This window comes from Mizuhopecten yessoensis, unplaced genomic scaffold (assembly GCF_002113885.1).
Source record: "Mizuhopecten yessoensis strain PY_sf001 unplaced genomic scaffold, ASM211388v2 scaffold4121, whole genome shotgun sequence".
Classification (NCBI taxonomy): domain Eukaryota; kingdom Metazoa; phylum Mollusca; class Bivalvia; order Pectinida; family Pectinidae; genus Mizuhopecten; species Mizuhopecten yessoensis.
In genome coordinates this window covers 554520-573209 of record NW_018405386.1, presented here as the reverse complement: position 1 = coordinate 573209, position 18690 = coordinate 554520, and the positions used below count along the sequence as shown (strand labels likewise).

The following is an 18690-nucleotide window of genomic DNA, read 5'->3' as shown; positions in this document are numbered from 1 at the left end:
CAATAAAAGTATTTCCACAACATTCTAGATTAGAATTGGTATTAGCACCGACTGTAAATACTTTAAAACAGACTGGATAATCATGTTGGGAGAACCAGGAACTCCTATAGATCCAAGTAACGTCACATTCAACCATATACCAATTCACATATTTCAATGATATAATTTTTAGTCCGGTGTAGAGGATCTTAATAGATCCTGTATCGGTAAATAAACTTAACTTGTATTTTATAGATGTCGGTTTTTGCTGTTATATTTTACAGGGCACTTGTAGGTGTTTGATGGTCTTTGGCGGTTCTAGGGCAATGGTAGTCCGAATTATTCTGATTTTTTATCGACTTTTTTTTTTTATATCGGTCTGGCGTCGATTAATAATCGACGCCAGACCGATATAAAAAAAAAAGTCGATAAAACGTCAGAATAATTCGGACTAGGGCAATGGTAGTCTTTTCAGTGTGTGTTCACGTGGAGTTGAGGTGAGATGTGGTTATATTTCCATTTGTTAAGCATATCAAACTACTACCTGTTATTAATAATAATAACATGTTTTAGTTAACCAGGGTTACATATTTAGACAATGTCTAGTTTACAATTATGGACCTATACATCAATATATATTATATACAAACATAACAACATTCTTAGATAACCGTATAACAATGCAGTATATGGTTTCATCACAGCCAATGTAACTTAAAATCCTAAAATAAGTTAATAATGAACGCTTGGATATCATACAAGTGTTCCTCAATGATATGGTTTAAGCTGACAGTGCAAGTTAAAAAGCTTTCATTTGAGATTAAACAAGTTTTATTTTCAAAATCCTCCCCATTTCTTCCGACTACCGTTTCTAAGGAAGTGCCGACATTTTAGTTTGTCCTTTGCTTGGTTACGAGTATGGGTCTCGCTGGGCGTAAAAAAAACCCATTACCTGTCAAACCGGTAATCATTCTATAACTGACCGTCTTGCGATTCAATGCACCGCGCACCCTGATCGGCAACCGATATCAAAATCAAACGCACTCACCTGAAGACTTTGAAACACTGCCAAGCTGGTTGTTACTAACGGGACATTTTCGAAAATTGTGTATCCAAAATAAAAGGTATATTACTGAAAATTCTTCTATAAATCCCATATATATCATTGGTTTTTCACGTGCATAGAACTGCACCAATACACAAAAACCTTTATTTTGAACTCGTAGTCTTCGTCGTGTAAACGCTTTACTAACAAAACACGTGCGAAATGCGACACTCCCAGGTGTGTACATGTAGTCAACGATGTGAAATTTGATAATTGAACCGTTCTCATGGAAATGACTGGAACTAGTGTTATTTTCACACAGGAAATATCTAAAATTCAATTAAAAGCTTTTTAACTTGCACTGTCAACTTTAAAGCACTATCAAAGTCGAACATACATACATGCAATGCTAATATAACAAAGGGTAAAAAGTGACATGATATGTACGCTAATATAGTGTGTATTACAATAAGACATCGAAGTCGGTGGTATAAAACGTAATTTAAAATAGAAAATTATCAAATGGCTTTTGCCTTTATTGCGTTTCCTTCATTTTATTAAAAAAAACACGAGGAAATTGTGTATATCATATAAATAAATAAATATATATCTACATCAAACCGATCGCCATAGATCAGCTGTTTGAGCATCACCAGAAATCGGGAAAAATACCAAGAAGAATGGTTTGTCCACAATTCTTTCGGCCATGTAGTAGAAAATCGGAACAATGCAAACATTTTAAGATTGAAAGCAGCTAACCTAAGGTTGGGAATCATATTGTTTATGACACAGGGACCTGATAATTGGTTACAGCTGTATGTGTAAAATTACTTAGTTTATGTCCAAATATAGCTGTTACCAATTCTCAGGTCCCTATGGTTTATGATGGTTACTATTCATGGCAAATATGGCGGTACAAATGGACACCTCAGTCGATGAAATAGAATGACATGATACGTTGTGGCTATTAACGCAATGAAATCTGCTGTGTCCTGCATGGCCGTGGTGACCGTTTTTGCCGCCACGTGGCCATGAATTATGCTACACTCTATTTCCAGGAAAGGTAATCGTATATATTCGGAAGACGAGATAGCATTTTGTGATAATCGGGAACCATCGGCACTTTCCGTATTTTTTCGTTTACGGAACGTGCCGACGGTTCCCGATTGATTCCATGCTCGCCGGAAAGACCCAAATATACCCCAAAATCACATTGATTTTTGCATTTATGAACACTTTGCGCGATAAAGTTATCATACCGTGGCTGATTTGTGCCATTTCGTTCTTTCGTCTTTTCGGGGCAAAAAGACGACTTTCGTCTTTCCGCACTATGGAAATATAGAGAACGAACTTGACAAATTTTAATCGATTAAAGATTACGTTATCTCGTCTATTTGCGAAAAGACGAAACAACAAATAAGTACAAATTAGCCACCGTTTTCTGAATATTTGATAATACATATAGGCACTTTCATTCGCCCTTTTGTCGCTTTCGAACCAGGGCATCCAATATATTTGGGGTTTTTTTGGCGTTGGATTTCGGAAGACTGGAAACATTAACGACTCGGTTTAGTTTCTTCACACTTGACCTTTAAGCTGGCTAGGACGATAATGATACAGTTAGCTGCAAAAGTAGATAAAACAACACCGTATGACATCCACATCGTTCCAAGATGTTCAATCATGTAACTTGTCAAATGTCTATTTGCAGCGTCCAGGTTGTCTATTTCTACAAGCGTCGCGTTGAAAAAACTGTTGGCAGTGGCAACAAGAACTATATGGTGTAACTGATGTGAATTACCAATGATATCAAACGTTTTTGGGAACCAGCGTTCTGGAAAATGGGCGACATATATCAATGCATTGATAAAGGCAAGTAAAACATGCCATTTATGGAGGCCTAGAGTTAAGTTTATTTCCGTATAAGATGGCCAAAGGCAGCGATGAAGTAAAGGCACTAGAAGCCAAATATAGAAGGCGCTTACAGTCGCAAGTTGGACAATTTTCGTGGCCTTATGTTGCATTCCAAGGTGAAACTTTGTCCAGCAGAACACTATAGTTACTTGTAACGATAAAAACACAGAAACTGGACTTGACCATTCTGCAAGAAATATTGCCAACTGCTTATCCCTGACCAAAAAGCAGTGACTAACGAGGGTTGTACCCATTGCATATATCCCTACGCAGCTGTAGTCAATGAAGAAACAAGTGTAATGCACACAATCCGATCGGTCGCAAAACCAATGCGCGAAAGAACTTCCGGTTAGAAGTATAAACACGCTTATTAATCCCGCCCCTAAAGGGTGAGATTCAGCATCATTGATGAAGTCAAAGGTCAAGGACAGTTGACATGCTTTTTGAGCTATAAATAGACAGCCAATGAGATGTGTCCAAACGTTGAAGGTCTGGTTGTTGGCCTGAAAGACGCTGGTGACGTAATAAGACCATGGTTGATGCGGTCGGCGGTAGCCGGTGTGTATGTGTTTATTACAAACAGCGGTCAGTCCATGATCACTTGAGGTCACGGTTGACGGGAAGTTAAAAAATCCCATACCAAACCTGTAACACATGAAAAAACCCGCAATACAATCATTTTGGCCCTTAAAAAGAATTTCATTGAGACAACAAATTACTTAACTTTAGTAGAAATTCCTCTGTCATCTGTACAAAATCTGTCGTTACAGCACGTGCTTTGAATTAACCACAGGAGTTGATTACAAATTTGTGAAACACACATATGCTATACGGATATCCTGTGAATTTACATAAGAAAACAAAATAGAATTTTCAAGGTAAATCTGCACATGTAGGCGTTGGTGAACTTGTGGGCGTACACTTAACTCTCTCGTGTTTTAATGACTAGCATATAATTATACAGACCACCTACAGGTAGACTTGAGCAAATCAAATACACATGTAATCGTGTTCATAAGCCATTCGTTATAATATATTTTGAGCGTGAAATTGAAAATACTGAATATGGAACGAAATATAATTTTCTGGTTAACAAGCACCAGTGTAAGTATAATTCGTTAAAAACTGTTCGGACTTAGAAATAGGTAATGCAATATGGAATTGCTAAATATAGTAAAAATATAGCTTGTTCACGGGCGCCGGTACAAGTATGGGCACGGATATCCATAACTAATTTCCGCACTTGGGAGTTAAGTCAACAGGAAACATTAGCCGCTATCTGTAACATAATATCTCTACAGTATGTAACAGGGGATTAAGTGGATAACACATCACATTACAAATGACTACTTGGACCAATAGAACAAGGTTTCCGTGTGAGTATCTCCACAAAGATCGAGATTTCAGTATACCTAGTCCTTTAGTGTAAGTGTTCGCTAGCATGGCACGAACATGTAATCGTGTTACGTGATAAAATCATTAATGCCAACAATGCTTGCCCTAAGAATGGGAATCTGAATCTTTAAATCAGCTGATTGATTTTCAATTCCTAAGAGGCTAGCGAGAATTGTAACTATTGAAACGATCAAAAACTATACCATGTTTCTCCCATGAATGAACTCCAAGGCCACAGGCTATGACGTCATATAGTCAGCAAATTTTAGGCTTCTCGTGATGAAATACCATGGTTTGTGTCCGTTCTTAAGAGTAAGTCATTACTATGAGCATTAGCAATTACATTATACACGATATTTAAAAAAAAGTTTTACTTGATGCATATTGTAATCAATCAGAGGTACACACACTATGCGAGGTAATATGCCTCCTTAAGTCAAATTTTAATTGGTTTACATCTTGTAAATAAATAACTTAATCAATAATCAATTAGGGAGTCAAACTGGAATAACTTTTTAAAAAACAAGGGAGCTAACTCCCACACATATCACAGGTATTAGTTGAAGCTACGTAGCATGTAACCTTAAGTAAAAGTTTAAAGATCGATCTTTTGTGATGTACTTTATTAAACAGTGATTTAAAAAAAAAGGTTTTTCTTTTCAATAGATTTTCCTTTAAATGCATCATTATTCTTTCACTGAAGTTTCAGTAAATTGAAGGCATGATCTAATAACATACTTATATTTACAATTTATATATTCATGGTCCTATTCACGCAGCTCCTTATGGTGGTGTTTATGTTGCGACTTTCAGCGAAAATGCTCCAATAGTCACGAGACGAGTATATCAATAGGTGTATGCATTATTAAGCCGGTAGATAGACAAAATACAAAAAAACAACAACAAAAAAAACCCACATAGGTAAACATTTAGGACGCGCGCGTGTGTGTATATATATATATATATGTACATATGTAATTCGTATCCTACGGACATACCTCCAATAGGATCCAGTGTTATATGGGATTTTACCGTCTATATTACTTCTTTGACCCATATATGTACATATGAATATATATGTACACTGTCGTAATTTATTTAAGTGGTATTGACTTGCCGTAATGTTGGTGTTGTGCTTGTTCTATATCGTCACTAAACTGGAACATTAAGAATGGCCTGGTGACAGCTGGTGACCTCATAATACTTTAATGTAACTACAGTAGTTGAAATTGACTCTATGAGGAGTTCACGAGCTAGAACGTAACATTTTTATGATATTCCCTTCTTCATAATTGAAATATTATGGTCGAGCACACATGTAGTATATCTAACTGTCTAAGCGTGGAATTGTGATTATATATATATATATATATACATGTAGATACTTTGCTTATAAGCACGAAGGAAATACTTATATATAGGTAATACTAAACACGCTTCCTGGTTAATTCACAACTGGGTATGATTTAAATAACTGTTTCAATTTCAACAACTTACCTGTATTACTGCACTTTACAACACATCCGACGTATTTACTACAACTTTTTCTCACGTTATCTATGTGTCCTGTCTCATACACAACACAGGTATTTAAATCCTGTCTTCGTGAATACACAGTAATACTGACTCAAACGAAACTTAATTCTTTGCAAGATCATACGTTAACTCACCTTTGGATTCGGCCGATGATGAAGCTTGTGCATTCGTTATCCATGTGTATACATATCTTACAGGGAGTTCACGTAGAAATCGGATGTGCTTAGCCGGAACCATCCATCCGTCACTTCAACTCCTGAGAGCTCGCGTTATATGCCAACAGGGACGACACGCTTCGCAAGCCTTGCTTAACGATACATGTTCATGCTACCTAAATGTAACATTTACCTTCTTTCCAAAGAGTTCCGTGCTTCGAAACCTTTACAATGTGCGTTATGTATATGCTTTTTTTTTAACTTAAAGTTGATTGTGAAAACGTTTTATCTTGATGGTGCATTTATATCACTTGTGTACATAAAGTAGTCCAGGCAAAAGCGTAAGTTAAGCTGTAAGCACTAAATGCTATCGGGAATAGTGATAACGAGGGGAGATAACCCTTACAGGTGATGTGATTTTATTATTTTATTTACTTCCCACCCTTCGTAATACACATGTTTTTCTTGTCGTATTTTCGTGTCGTCATTTCCGTATTGCGTATCGGGTATTCCATTTTATAGTAACACCGGGTAAACAATAGTACACGTGCGTGGCGATGATATGTCAACACCCGATATCGAGACTTAACTTGGTAATGTGCAATCACACGCACTTCAGAAATAAAGCTTATGATACAAAGATATTAATTCACTCACGGGAAAACACTGACATAAGATCAGACGACTGCAAGGAGGTCGTATATGAGGCGCATGGAATGCAGACTGGTGTGTTTTGTTTACCGACCTCACCTGTATACGTACGTATCACGTGCTAACAGTAGTTCACAAGATCGTGGTCGCTACGACTTTTGTTGTCGAGCGAGTTACGCTCTGGTTTGTAAAACATCAAGATCCCATTAAATGCAAATGCATGTGCGTGCACGTAATAACAGCATACCATGCGATAGCCTATGGTTACATATGTACCTACCATGCGTAAGCGGGCTATGGAATGATGTCCAAAATGTTCATGATTGAGAGTAATTTTGTTCCATAAAAAAACAGTAAATTGACAATTAAATATAGTAATTTAATTTATTTCCGTCGTTTTTGGTATAGCAAAGGAAAAAAGTGTCATTGTTAATGTATAAATTATATCCCTCTGCAAAAGGTTCCGATTTTTTTCAAGGTAGACAACTCTCATCAGGATCAAAATTATTGTAAAATGTAAAAGAAATGAATTATTAGACTTTGTGTGTATTTGGTTCAATTTTTCACTCTTATTGCATGAAACTACGTGTCCTGTTTGTTTTTAGCTTGTATTTAGTAACTTTTATCCATACATTTTCAATAAAAAACGCTTTTTGTAACATGTTGTAGATATTTTATGATGTAGGGTTGATAAGCAATATTTCTTTTCATTAATTTATTGTTGTAATAGTTTTGAACAATGCCACACGCTCAAAAAGTGAAAGTGTTGAATTTGACAAAAAATCAATTATTCGGTACCAACAAAATCCCCAGTTTATCGGAATGCTTAGATTTTCATAAAATCATCTCTACATAGTGATATTCCGTCTTTGCGTGTTGCAGAGTTATCTTCTCTTGTGAGCAGGTATTGACTGTTACGTCATTGGTTTGTGAGGGTAACGTCATCATTTTTGGAGAAAACGACGTACTTTTCTCAAATACCTGCTCACAAGAGAAGATAACTCTGCAATACGCAAAGACGGGATAACCATTATGTGAAACTTTCATTGAGTTCGCCTGGCTAATTGCGAAAGGGTGGAGCCTCTTTAATAACATTAAATAGTTAATTATTTAATATTTAAAGAGATATGCTACCTTCATGTGAAAAATATCTTCTTTTTAAAAAGAGTTTCACTCTTATAGCTACCTTTACAAGATATTTCATAAATAATGATTTGAAAGGTACATAGGAATGGGTGACCGCTTTCAACTGTACAAAAGGATATAAATGACAGAGTATACAGAAGTTGATGGCATCTTTGAAACACATGAATTAATGACGTATACATTTTTTTTTAAATGAAGGGAGTTAACTCTGATATTAATGTGCAAGAGAGTGCACACTCGTATTAAGGTGGTAAATGTTAGAGTCGAACTTGGCTGTCTTCTCACGCAACCTTGATCTGTGGTCAAGTGGCCCAAGTGGTACTAGTACAAATTGCCTACGGGTATAAATTGTGTATATGTAAACAAGGACTGTGTGGCGAAATGACCCTTGGTACCTAATGCGTACAGTACCAGTAAATGTGTTTCCTGTATAAAGTGGTGACTATTTCCCTGTATTTATTTCGATGCAGCAAAGACCGCCATCTGTATCTTATAATATGAATAAGTACTTGTATCAATGTTATTTAACATCAAGTATTTTAACACCAGTTGACTCCTGTTCCGGCCGGCTTTTCTAAATAACATTCAACCTGCATCTTCAGCAACAGTGACTTAGGTATAAAGATACAATACCGACTATATATTTGTCAGTTGTCGTATTCAGACGTCACAATGTTGTGAAATCATGTCGGAAAAAAGTGCGAATGGTCAATTTATGAAATTTGACAAAAAAAAGAAAATGAGTAAAAACTGTGTGAAAGAGGTATGGCGAACGGAAACCCCCCTACGTTGAGAGCATTCATTGTTCGGGGATTGAACCCATGGAGTCCTTGGATTTCAACCCTGACAATCCCTAGCCCAACTATTGCTGCAGAATAAAAACAATTGAAACATAAAGAAACTAAACAAAACATCTAAAAAGAATCACAAGGCGTTTCAGCTTACCGATCTTGTAAAAATATGTCTTAATTTAGCCAATGTTAGCGCAGAAACTAATACAGATGGCCGCACAGCAAACGCATATCCTCGAAACCAACGAGTACCGCGGCAAAGACTCGTGTTATGCTTCAAAAATCTCACCGTAACGTCTTAATTGCTCAGTCTACATAATAAAGAAATATAGTTTCTATTAATTATCGTCAGAATGCGTCAGCCTCTGTGCGTTTCCTGGCTGTATGTCATAAAATTCACATATTGCCATGGGAATAAAAATAGTGCAGGTGTATGCATGACATGTCGAAATAAGTTTTAGCCCTATGCATTCCTTGTAGTAATAATAATAATAATAATAATAATAATAATAATAATATACAGCATTTATATAGCGCCCTATATAATTTGTAAAATTACTCTAAGGCGCTTTACAACATATGGATAATAGTAATGGTTATAATTGTGAAAACAAACAAACAAACAAACAAACAAACAGACCTGACAGAAGAAATAAAAGCCAAAATTGTTGATTTTTAAAAGTAGATAATATCCCTTTCAACATGCCGTTTACAAATAATTTGCCTGCCTTCCAACAACATCCCAACTTGTGACGTAGGCAGATATCCCATGTTGCATTGCAAGTGTGTTTCGATGGCGTCCATTCTGTGTCTGCACCACGATTCAGTCAACAATATCAATATCGTTACCTTTACTCGTTTGGATAACTTAAAAGAGGTCAGTTCTTCATATTTCCTTTTCAATGCGTGTTATATGTCCCAACAGGCAATGTCAGAGCACAGGGGTTCGTTACAAATGTGTGTTTATGTGTGCTGTGACCCATACCAGTAAAGCATTTGTGTATTTTAGACGTTTTTAGGCAAAATACACTCCAATGTGTATTTTGGAGATTTGTAACAAACCTCTGGGGTTGGAGCGATGGTAACTTCCATTTGCAATCGGGAACCGTCGGTATTTTCCATTAACGAGAAAAATAATACTCATTTACGGAAAGTGCCGACGGTTACCGATTGCATTCATTTGTAGGTTGTTGATATCACTGTAAATTTCATTTACATTGTAGTTTGCATGTTGTTTACTACATTACTAGCAATGCAGTACAGCATTATTTTATGCTATCAGTTTTTTTAATATTAGTATTGTTTTTGTCTCAAGTCTTTGCCTGTTTACATTGTGGCCGAATAGTCTTACTGACGTAACCGCCTACAGTGGCCATTATCTATCTTAACAACTTTGAAATATCGAAATGGCGTGGGTTTCTTTTACCGAAACGGAGAGCATGTCTGCGGACGGAAAATACATTTTACTTGGATGTAGGAGGTTTGTGAAAATAAACGCGTATTTTGGTGTATATATCGACTAAACATATTATCTTAGATGCGAGGAAGTTATATATGGGGTCATTTTTTTCCATCTCAAGAGCTTTCCTTTCTTTTTGTATATTCCGTCTTTGCGTATTGCAGAGTTATCTTCTCTTGTGAGCAGGTATTGATTGTTACGTCATTGGTTTGTGAGAGTAACGTCATCAATTTTTGAGAAAACGACGTAATTTTCTCACACAAACCAATGACGTAACAATCAATACCTGCTCACAAGAGAAGATAACTCTGCAATACGCAAAGACGGAATACCAGCATTGGGAGAGGTTGGGGTGCATTTTCACCGAAAGTTACTCTGAACAGATCAGTTTAAGTCAAACACATAGCTGCTGTGGCAAATTATCGGGTCCTTGTTCTCATTACATTCCCTATCATTGTAATTTTCTGTACGAGGGTTATATGTCTGTATGTCTATAAACAGCAGTAAGTACAGCCTCCAGCATTGTCAGAGCAAATGTTATACCACGGTATTAGATTAGATCTAAGTCCATGGTTATACTTGTAATTGATATAAAGTTCGAAGCATACTTACTACAATCCATCTTAACAAAACTACTCAATATAAATGCACGGTGTAAGCTCCTTTCCGATGACAAAGTTTGATATCGAAACTGTTTTAAAGTGATTTTAATCAAACACACACGCGTCGTCCACGAATTCAAATGATGATACAGCAGCCATCAAAGACAAACAGTTCTGTATAACGTTATAATGTAAATATTTCCTTATCTATGTTCAACCCAAAATTGGCAACGCTTTCACGAAGTTTTTAACCATTGTCATTGTACATGAGGGTAAAAATGGCCAAATACAACCTGCTGTAGTGGAACTGGAGTTGGCCAATCGGCGGCGACCAGGTAGCTCAATTGGTGGAGTGTCATCTAGAGTTCGGGTGGTCCAGGGTTCGAACCCCGGTCTGGCCGTGCAGTTTCCGCTCTTGTTACAAAACTGGCGAGCTTGCCACTCGTTGTTTCAATCAATGGGTAAATGCCTGGCAAGAGGATACCCGAACCTGGTTAATTAGAAAAAAATGTCTCCGGGGGCGACGATTTAGAAAAAGGAGGGAGGAGTGTAGCAGAACTGGACTGGATTGATGGTTGGCGACCAGGTTGCTCAATTGGTAGAGCGTCCGTCTAGAGTTCAAAGGGTCCCGAGTTCGAACCTCGGTCTAGCCGTGCATTTTCCCGCTCCAGTTACACTTCGTCAGGACACCAAACAAAGAGAGTGTTTTGAGGCTCTGTGCTATGTTGTTCATGGGCGCAGATCCATCACATTAATAATTTATAAGCCAGTAAGTTCATCTTCAGACCCTCGCGGATGCACTTTCTTCCACTGAACACCATTCATAGGTGAAAAAATGGGCGAAAAGAAACAACCCGTTTATACCCGACGTGATAAACGTGATGTTGCCATAAATATCTCCCCTGTCACGTAGGTATAAACACTGTCATGTTTCAGCTAGTTCAATGTTTTTTGGCAGTCACTGATTTATCCAAGACATATGCAGCTTCTTTTGACGGATCCAAAGTAAGTTCTTCTGATAATGAGCGAATCAAACGTTCATCAGATATCGAATCAGCATGCATGACCGTCATCATCCTCGATACTCCAGGGGGGTTACGCCCACTTTCGCTCCCTGCACCCCTGGAATATGTCATAGCAAACTCGAATGCTCAGCGTTTTCCACATTGGGGATCCATGAGACAAGAATAGTTCGATCCTTAGATGTATATCAAAAGAATCTCGCGGTTGCGTAACATTAAAAATTGATTGGCTTTGAAGTCGGATGTCGCCCCTCTGTAATCTTCAAAGGACAGGAATAAGCTTAGTGATTGGTAAGGCTTTTTTTGCCTGACTTCTACCTATCAAACAGCTATCTTCGTGTCTCCAATTTTGCTATGACATAATTCCATTGGTTCAGAGAGCAAAAGTGAGTGTAACCCCTGGAGTATCGAGGAGGGACCGTCATAAAATGCTCCGTTTATATCTTCGTCACAAATCTCATTGTTATATAGATGTGCTTCGCTATTTGGGTCACTCTGTGTGACTCTTGCATTGCTGTTCGTGTTTTCTCTCTCCTAAACTATGTGATACCTTCATGATTGCAAACAGGGCCGCTACGGCAATAAGGACACAGTCAGAGCATATCACCAGCAGAACTGACCCATACGAATTCTCAACTGTTCCAAGTTCTCCGGTCATATATTTTATAAATTTTATAGAAGACAACGATTTAATTTCTTCAAGGGTAACGTTGAGAAAGTTATCCACAGAAACGACCAGGATAATGTGGTGCAACTGGTGGGATTGGCCGATAAAATCAAACGTTGTTGGGAACCAGCGCTCAGGCACATGCGCAATATATACCAACACATTGAGCTGGAACAATATCACGTGATATATATGAAGCCCTAAGGTATTGTCATGGTAACATTTTGACTGCCAGAAGTATCGCTGTATTAATGGCAGCATAAACCAGAAGTAACTTGAATATACAGCAAGAGCTCGGAATATATTGCAAAGTTTGTGGGCTCTTCCAAAGCGAATTTTCGAAAAAGAAAGCAACACAGAGAATTGTACTGCCAAATAAATGCATCCGGGTCTCGACCAGTTGACTAGAAAAGCTGCCAGACCTTTTCCTCTCACGAAGTATGTTTGACTGATCAAAGCACAGCCCATAGAATACAGCCCTATGGCGTCGTAGTCCATGCAAAAACATGTATAATGTGCCACTTCAGATCTGTCGCCGAAAATGTGAGCAAATGAGCTAGCAGCCAAGAGAGTCAAAATGCATAGCAACCCTGCACCCAAGGGTCGAAACATGGGATCGTGTAAGAAGTCGCAATTCAATGAGATATCATATGATCTGTATGCTATATATAGAAAGCCAATGACATGTGTCCACACATTGAGTGTCTGGTTGTTGGCCTGGAAGACGCTGATGACGTAATAGGACCAGGGTTGATGTGGTCGAAGATATCCCGTATGGATGTGTTTCTTGCATATTTCAGATGGCATGCGTTCAGCTAGGGTCAAGGTCGGCGGAGAATATGGGAACTTCATTATTACGGTTTCTGAAATAGGAATAAATCAATGGAGTTCAGACTCAAAGATATCAACATAAAAAAAATACCATAATACTTACTGGATGTATATTTGTTTAATTGTAAAAAAACTTATATTTCAAGAGTCGTCGTTGGATTTTAGGTCAAGTCCAGTGGATAACGAATGCAAATTTCTCTTGCCTATTGAATATAATATTAGGAAATAATGCTGAACACATAAAAGTCTCTGCATTTTTTTTTACCTTTGGTACATGGAACACTAACATATTATGGAAATTGTTAATCTATTATTCCTGAATATTACAAGTTTTTGTTAGTTGTTCTAACTAATGCAGTGTCATTGTAACCAGTAAGTATTTACCAGTTTCTAGACGTACAAAAACGTCTTCACCAAACTCGTCGTAAAATCTTACACCTAGCTATTTGAACTTCATTTCTATCTTCATTAGTGCGACGTCCCATTTCTTCATGATTTCATGCATTCTGTTTTCATTTGACGTCATACCGGGCTTTATTAAGTTTGTCATCAATAGCCATGTGTGTAATAGGACCATAACAACATTTGCTGATATAATGCTTTATTTAGTTGTTTCGAACAATATTTGAACAGCAAATCAAGTGTTTTGACAACAATGATATTGATGACGTTACAAAAGAGATTGATAACGTTACAATAGCAAATCTTGTTATAGTCTCACAACATTTGCCTTCGCAATGCAGAGCAAATGTAAAAATATTACATAATTCGGTAGCAATGTGATAGAAAATATAATGTAATATACACTACCTTAGATAGTTAGGCATCAAACAGCAATGCAAGTCTTTCCATGTGAGATAACCAACAGATATGTACTCGACGAAGAGGAAGGTAAGTCTACTAGTAGTGTTGGTGGCATCCATCACCGAAGTATAAACTGTCAATATAGCATGCCTCGAGAAAAATACATTAGAATTAATTTGAATAATCGCACTTTAAAATTTAGGCAAAACTATGGTGACTGATTTCGGCTATCTCGCGTTGTCGAGTTGGCGGGGGCGCCAATACATATGTATAGAGACACTACACTCGAGAAGTGGAATAAATGGTATGTGAATTTTGAAAAATTCAAAAGATCTTTTTGTCATACTTGTTTTTTGATGACGTTACAAAAGAGATTGATAACGTTACAATAGCAAATCTTGTTATAGTCTCACAACATTTGCCTTCGCAATGCAGAGCAAATGTAAAAATATTACATAATTCGGTAGCAATGTGATAGAAAATATAATGTTTGACTTTTTGACCATTTACATTACCACACCTCAAACCTACATGAAATAACACCTACGTTCTCTTGTAATCGGCTCTTTCTTTTCAAATAAAGACGAACGGTGATATAAATATGTGGTTGTAAATTATTGTGGAGCATATTTTGTGAAAACTACAACAAAGGCCAAAATGAAATATACTGAGGACGATATTGTGAGAATTTGTTGAGTTTGGTGTCAAGATTTTCCAGCAGAGTGGAGGCATTCCTTTGGGAACCAACTATAACCCTCTTCTGGCCGATTTGCATTTGTTTTACATAATATGAAGCTGAGTTTATTGATTAGCTTATCATGACTGATAACAAAAGACAAGCCGAGTCCTTCAATTTCACATTAAGATATACCGACGATGTGCTTTAAATAAAAAGAAATTCATTGACCACATCGATCGTTTATACCCTCTAGAGCTTGAAATCAAGATCACTACAGAGTCTTATACTTGAGCCGCTTTCCTGTATCTTTACTTACAACATGGCGGCTAACTTTTATAGCTGTACGGTAAGTGGGGCGATTTCGACTTTCCGATCGTGAATTTACTTTTTCTTGATAGTAACATCCCTGTTTCCCCTACCTACGTTGTGTATATGTCGCAATTTATTCGGTAATCAAGAGCTTAACTATGACTGCCGTGATGTATGTCGACTGCTGACGGACAAAATCACACCACAGGGATTCATAAGCTTCTGGTTGATGAAGACGATAGACACGTTTTATAGTCGACATCATGATCTCGTAGGGAAATAAAGCTGTTTCTTTGTGTGATATAAAGGTCGGTGTTTTACTTATGCTCATTAGAGTACCTTGTGGTTTTGTTGTCACTACCCGAGGTCTTGGTATAAGGACGTGGTAATACTTGGACTTGACCTAGATTTACATATTTAGCGTAGCGGGTGTCTGATGAAGCAGTAGACGCTTACCCTTCCGGACACCTCGTCTATGACACTTGTTCTTTTCTAAGGGTCTCCGTTTAAATCTTTCCTATGTCCATATTTTGCCCTCGTTTTATCGATTTTGAGAATGAATTATGGTTCTGTTGACATTTAGGTATTGTCTTTTTGGTTGTGCTTGTTTGAAACGTTTTAAGAGGAAAAGGAATAACTCAATGGATGGAATTTGTAATCGGTAAACAGGGTGAGAGTAGATATATGTTGTTTTTCATGATATTCGATGTGGGAGATAAAACATCGAGTCGGGGACAGAATTAGAGAAAGTGCACTTCTTTGTGGCACTCCAGTCATCACCGGTAAAACTACAGTTGGGGGTGAGGCTTGGAGTGTCACAAGGAACTGGCCTTAGTTCAGAAGAAACCATTCAGAAAGCGGAAAGACAAACCTCTCATCCCTGACACATGAACGCAAAGTTTACATTGACGCTAGAGATGGGACCAACATCCTTAATTCATAGACCAACCGATGAGTCCTAAAAGGACGAAACAGCTTTATGGTGCAGTGTAATTCATTTTTGGATACTGTATCTATTACCAAAGCTTAATGTTACAGTATCATGTGTGTGTGTCTTAGGTTCATATTTCATACGATAGGATTTTCAGGCAAGTAGACGTATGACAACTCAAGAAAAGTGAATAGTGATAATATTTATTTACGTAAAAGAAGAGGATTTACAAAATTAACAAAAAACAAATATACCAGTTCAATGGTTAAATTCATTCGACCACTCACTGGAACTTCTGAAATGTACACGTATGCGAACATACCATCGTAAACCAACGTCCACACTTTCCTAATTAAACCGTACCCGGTAACAAAGTCGTCAGTTTCAGATAAAAACAAGTTACATGGTTTTTTCTGAAAGACATTTAGTGGGTCTTTTAATCCAAAGAACATAATGATAACTCTGAGTTTCTACAGCGTAATAGGCGAATGAATGTTTTAACCGTTGTGTTAGATGATGACTGAAAGTTTGTTAGCGGAAGACCAGTTCTGTTCTGTGACGTTTCTGGACAGTAGACCGACTATAGGGGCGCAGTAAGGCATAGCTTATAGTACCTTCATGTACCTTTTTCACACCTATAATATTCTTTTCGATCACGACAGCCAGTTAAATTCGGCGAATGATTCAATCGATGGCTTTGATAAATCATATTCGTCATTATTTTTACGGAATGGCTGTCGGTTTTTACCCCTTTTTTAACAGCGAATAACTCGATCGATGTCGACAAAAGAAGTAAACGTATTATTTAAGAGGATGACATTTTTTTTTTATTCAGTGAATAACCCCATCGATCTCTTTAAAATATATTTATTCTTTTTGGGAATGATAGCCATGTTACTGCAAGAAATAATTCGATTGAGGACGTTTATATAATGAATGTTTTTTCATTGAGAGAATGCAAGCCATGTTAGTAAAGCGAATAATTAGATTGTGGGCGTTAATAACGCAAATTTATCTATTAAGAAAATAAAAGCCATTTGAATTCAACGAATAATTTGCACGAGGACGCTTATAAAATTTTATGATACGTACAGAACGTTTCAGTATCATGAATATGAACAATAATGATAAATATACACAGCATGTTTGTGAATAAAAATCAAAAGAACTTTTGAACAGAAATCACATGCAGGATATCTTTCGAACATCGATCGACCCAAATATACATCAAAACATTTAGAATATAAATCAAAAGATTTAGAATAAAACATCATACGATTTTGAATATAAATAACCGGTTTCGAATATAATCACATGATTTTTTAAATTCCAATCACAAGTTTATCATACAAATCATACAATCTAAAACACCAGTTTAAGAATTGCAAATGTAAACCCACCACATGCTGACCTTCTCTCCGTATTATCATAAATTACATATATGGAACAAACGAAAAGATAGGCTGAAACAAGTGTAAGGGAACGGAGATGCCCCAACCATGCAAAGTAGACATTACACACGATCATACATTGTGTTTATCAAGGCTACACTATTATTTAATCATTGGGATTTGTCAGCTACGTATGCAGATTCTAAGGAAGCTTCCAAATTAAGTTTTTCAGATGATTCAGTAATCCTTTTCCCACAAGGTAATGCTTCTGCTTCTCCGTCATAGAATGGTTCATTTATATCTTCGTCACATATCTCGCCGTTAGATAGATGTGCTTGACCATTTAGGTCACCCTGTGTGATTCTAACGCTGTTGGTCACTTCTTTTTCTCCTGAACTTTTCGCTACCTTCCTGATCGCAAACAGGGTCGCTATAGCCATCGCAAAACAGTTGAAATATATTATCAACAATACTATTCCATACGAATTCTCAACTGTTCCAAGTTTTCTGGTCATATATTTTACATATTTTATAGAAGGCTGCGATTTTATTTCTTCAAGCGTGACGTTGAGTAAGCTATTTACAAATATCACAAGAACAATATGTTGCAACTGGTGGGATTGACCGATAAAATCAAACGTTTTTGGGAACCAGCGTTCAGGCACATGCGCAATATATACCAAAATATTGAGCTGGAAAAAGATCACGTGATATATATGAAGACTTAAGGTATTGTCATGGTAACTGTTTGACTGCCAGAAGTATCGCTGTATTAATGGCAGCATAAACCAGAAATAACCCGAATACACAATAAAAGCTTGGAATATATTGCAAAGTTTGTGGGCTCTTCCAAAGCTAAGTTTCGCAAAAGAAAGCAACACTGTAAATTGTGCTGCAATATAAATGCATCCGGGTCTCGACCAGTTGACTAGAAAAGCTGCCAGACCTTTTCCTCTCACGAAGTATGTTTGGCTGATCAAAACACAGCCCATCGAATACAGTCCTATGGCGTCGAAGTCCAAGCAGAAACATGTATAATGTGCTAATTCAGATTTGTCACCGAAAGTGTGAGCTAACGAGCTAGCAGCCAAGAGAGTCAAAATGCATAGCAACCCTGCACCCAAGGGTCGAAACATGGGATCGTGTATGAAGTCGCAATTCAATGAGATATCATATGATCTGTATGCTATATATAGAAAGCCAATGACATGTGTCCACACATTGAGTGTCTGGTTGTTGGCCTGGAAGACGCTGATGACGTAATAGGACCAGGGTTGATGTGGTCGACGATATCCCGTATGGATGTGTTTCTTGCATATTTCAGATGGCATGCGTTCAGCTAGGGTCAAGGTCGGCGGAGAATAGGGTAACTTCATTATTTCG

The 18690-nt window shown here is 37.3% G+C and overlaps 3 protein-coding genes across 4 annotated transcripts; all 3 read right to left on the bottom strand.

Annotated features, from left to right (window-relative positions):
- Positions 1-1537: 1537 nt before the first annotated feature.
- Positions 1538-6141, bottom strand: LOC110448634 (membrane progestin receptor alpha-B-like). Of its 2 annotated transcripts, none has more exons than XM_021494991.1 (2): positions 6004-6141; positions 1538-3583 (listed from the first exon to the last, which is right to left on the bottom strand). In XM_021494991.1, the coding sequence occupies exons 1-2, from the start codon at positions 6045-6047 to the stop codon at positions 2581-2583; spliced, it is 1047 nt and encodes a 348-aa protein (XP_021350666.1). In that variant the 5' UTR covers positions 6048-6141; the 3' UTR covers positions 1538-2580. The 2 variants fall into 2 exon arrangements, with proteins under 2 accessions (XP_021350666.1, XP_021350667.1); XM_021494992.1 differs by lacking the exon at positions 6004-6141 and adding an exon at positions 5831-5995.
- Positions 6142-12185: 6044 nt separating this feature from the next.
- Positions 12186-13214, bottom strand: LOC110448621 (membrane progestin receptor alpha-like). Its single transcript, XM_021494979.1, has one exon. It carries the CDS (start codon positions 13212-13214, stop codon positions 12186-12188), a length of 1029 nt encoding a protein of 342 aa, XP_021350654.1.
- A 2989-nt stretch (positions 13215-16203) lies between these two features.
- On the bottom strand, positions 16204-18690 carry LOC110448632 (membrane progestin receptor alpha-like). Its single transcript, XM_021494990.1, has one exon. The coding sequence runs from the start codon at positions 18681-18683 to the stop codon at positions 17478-17480; it is 1206 nt and encodes a 401-aa protein (XP_021350665.1). The 5' UTR covers positions 18684-18690; the 3' UTR covers positions 16204-17477.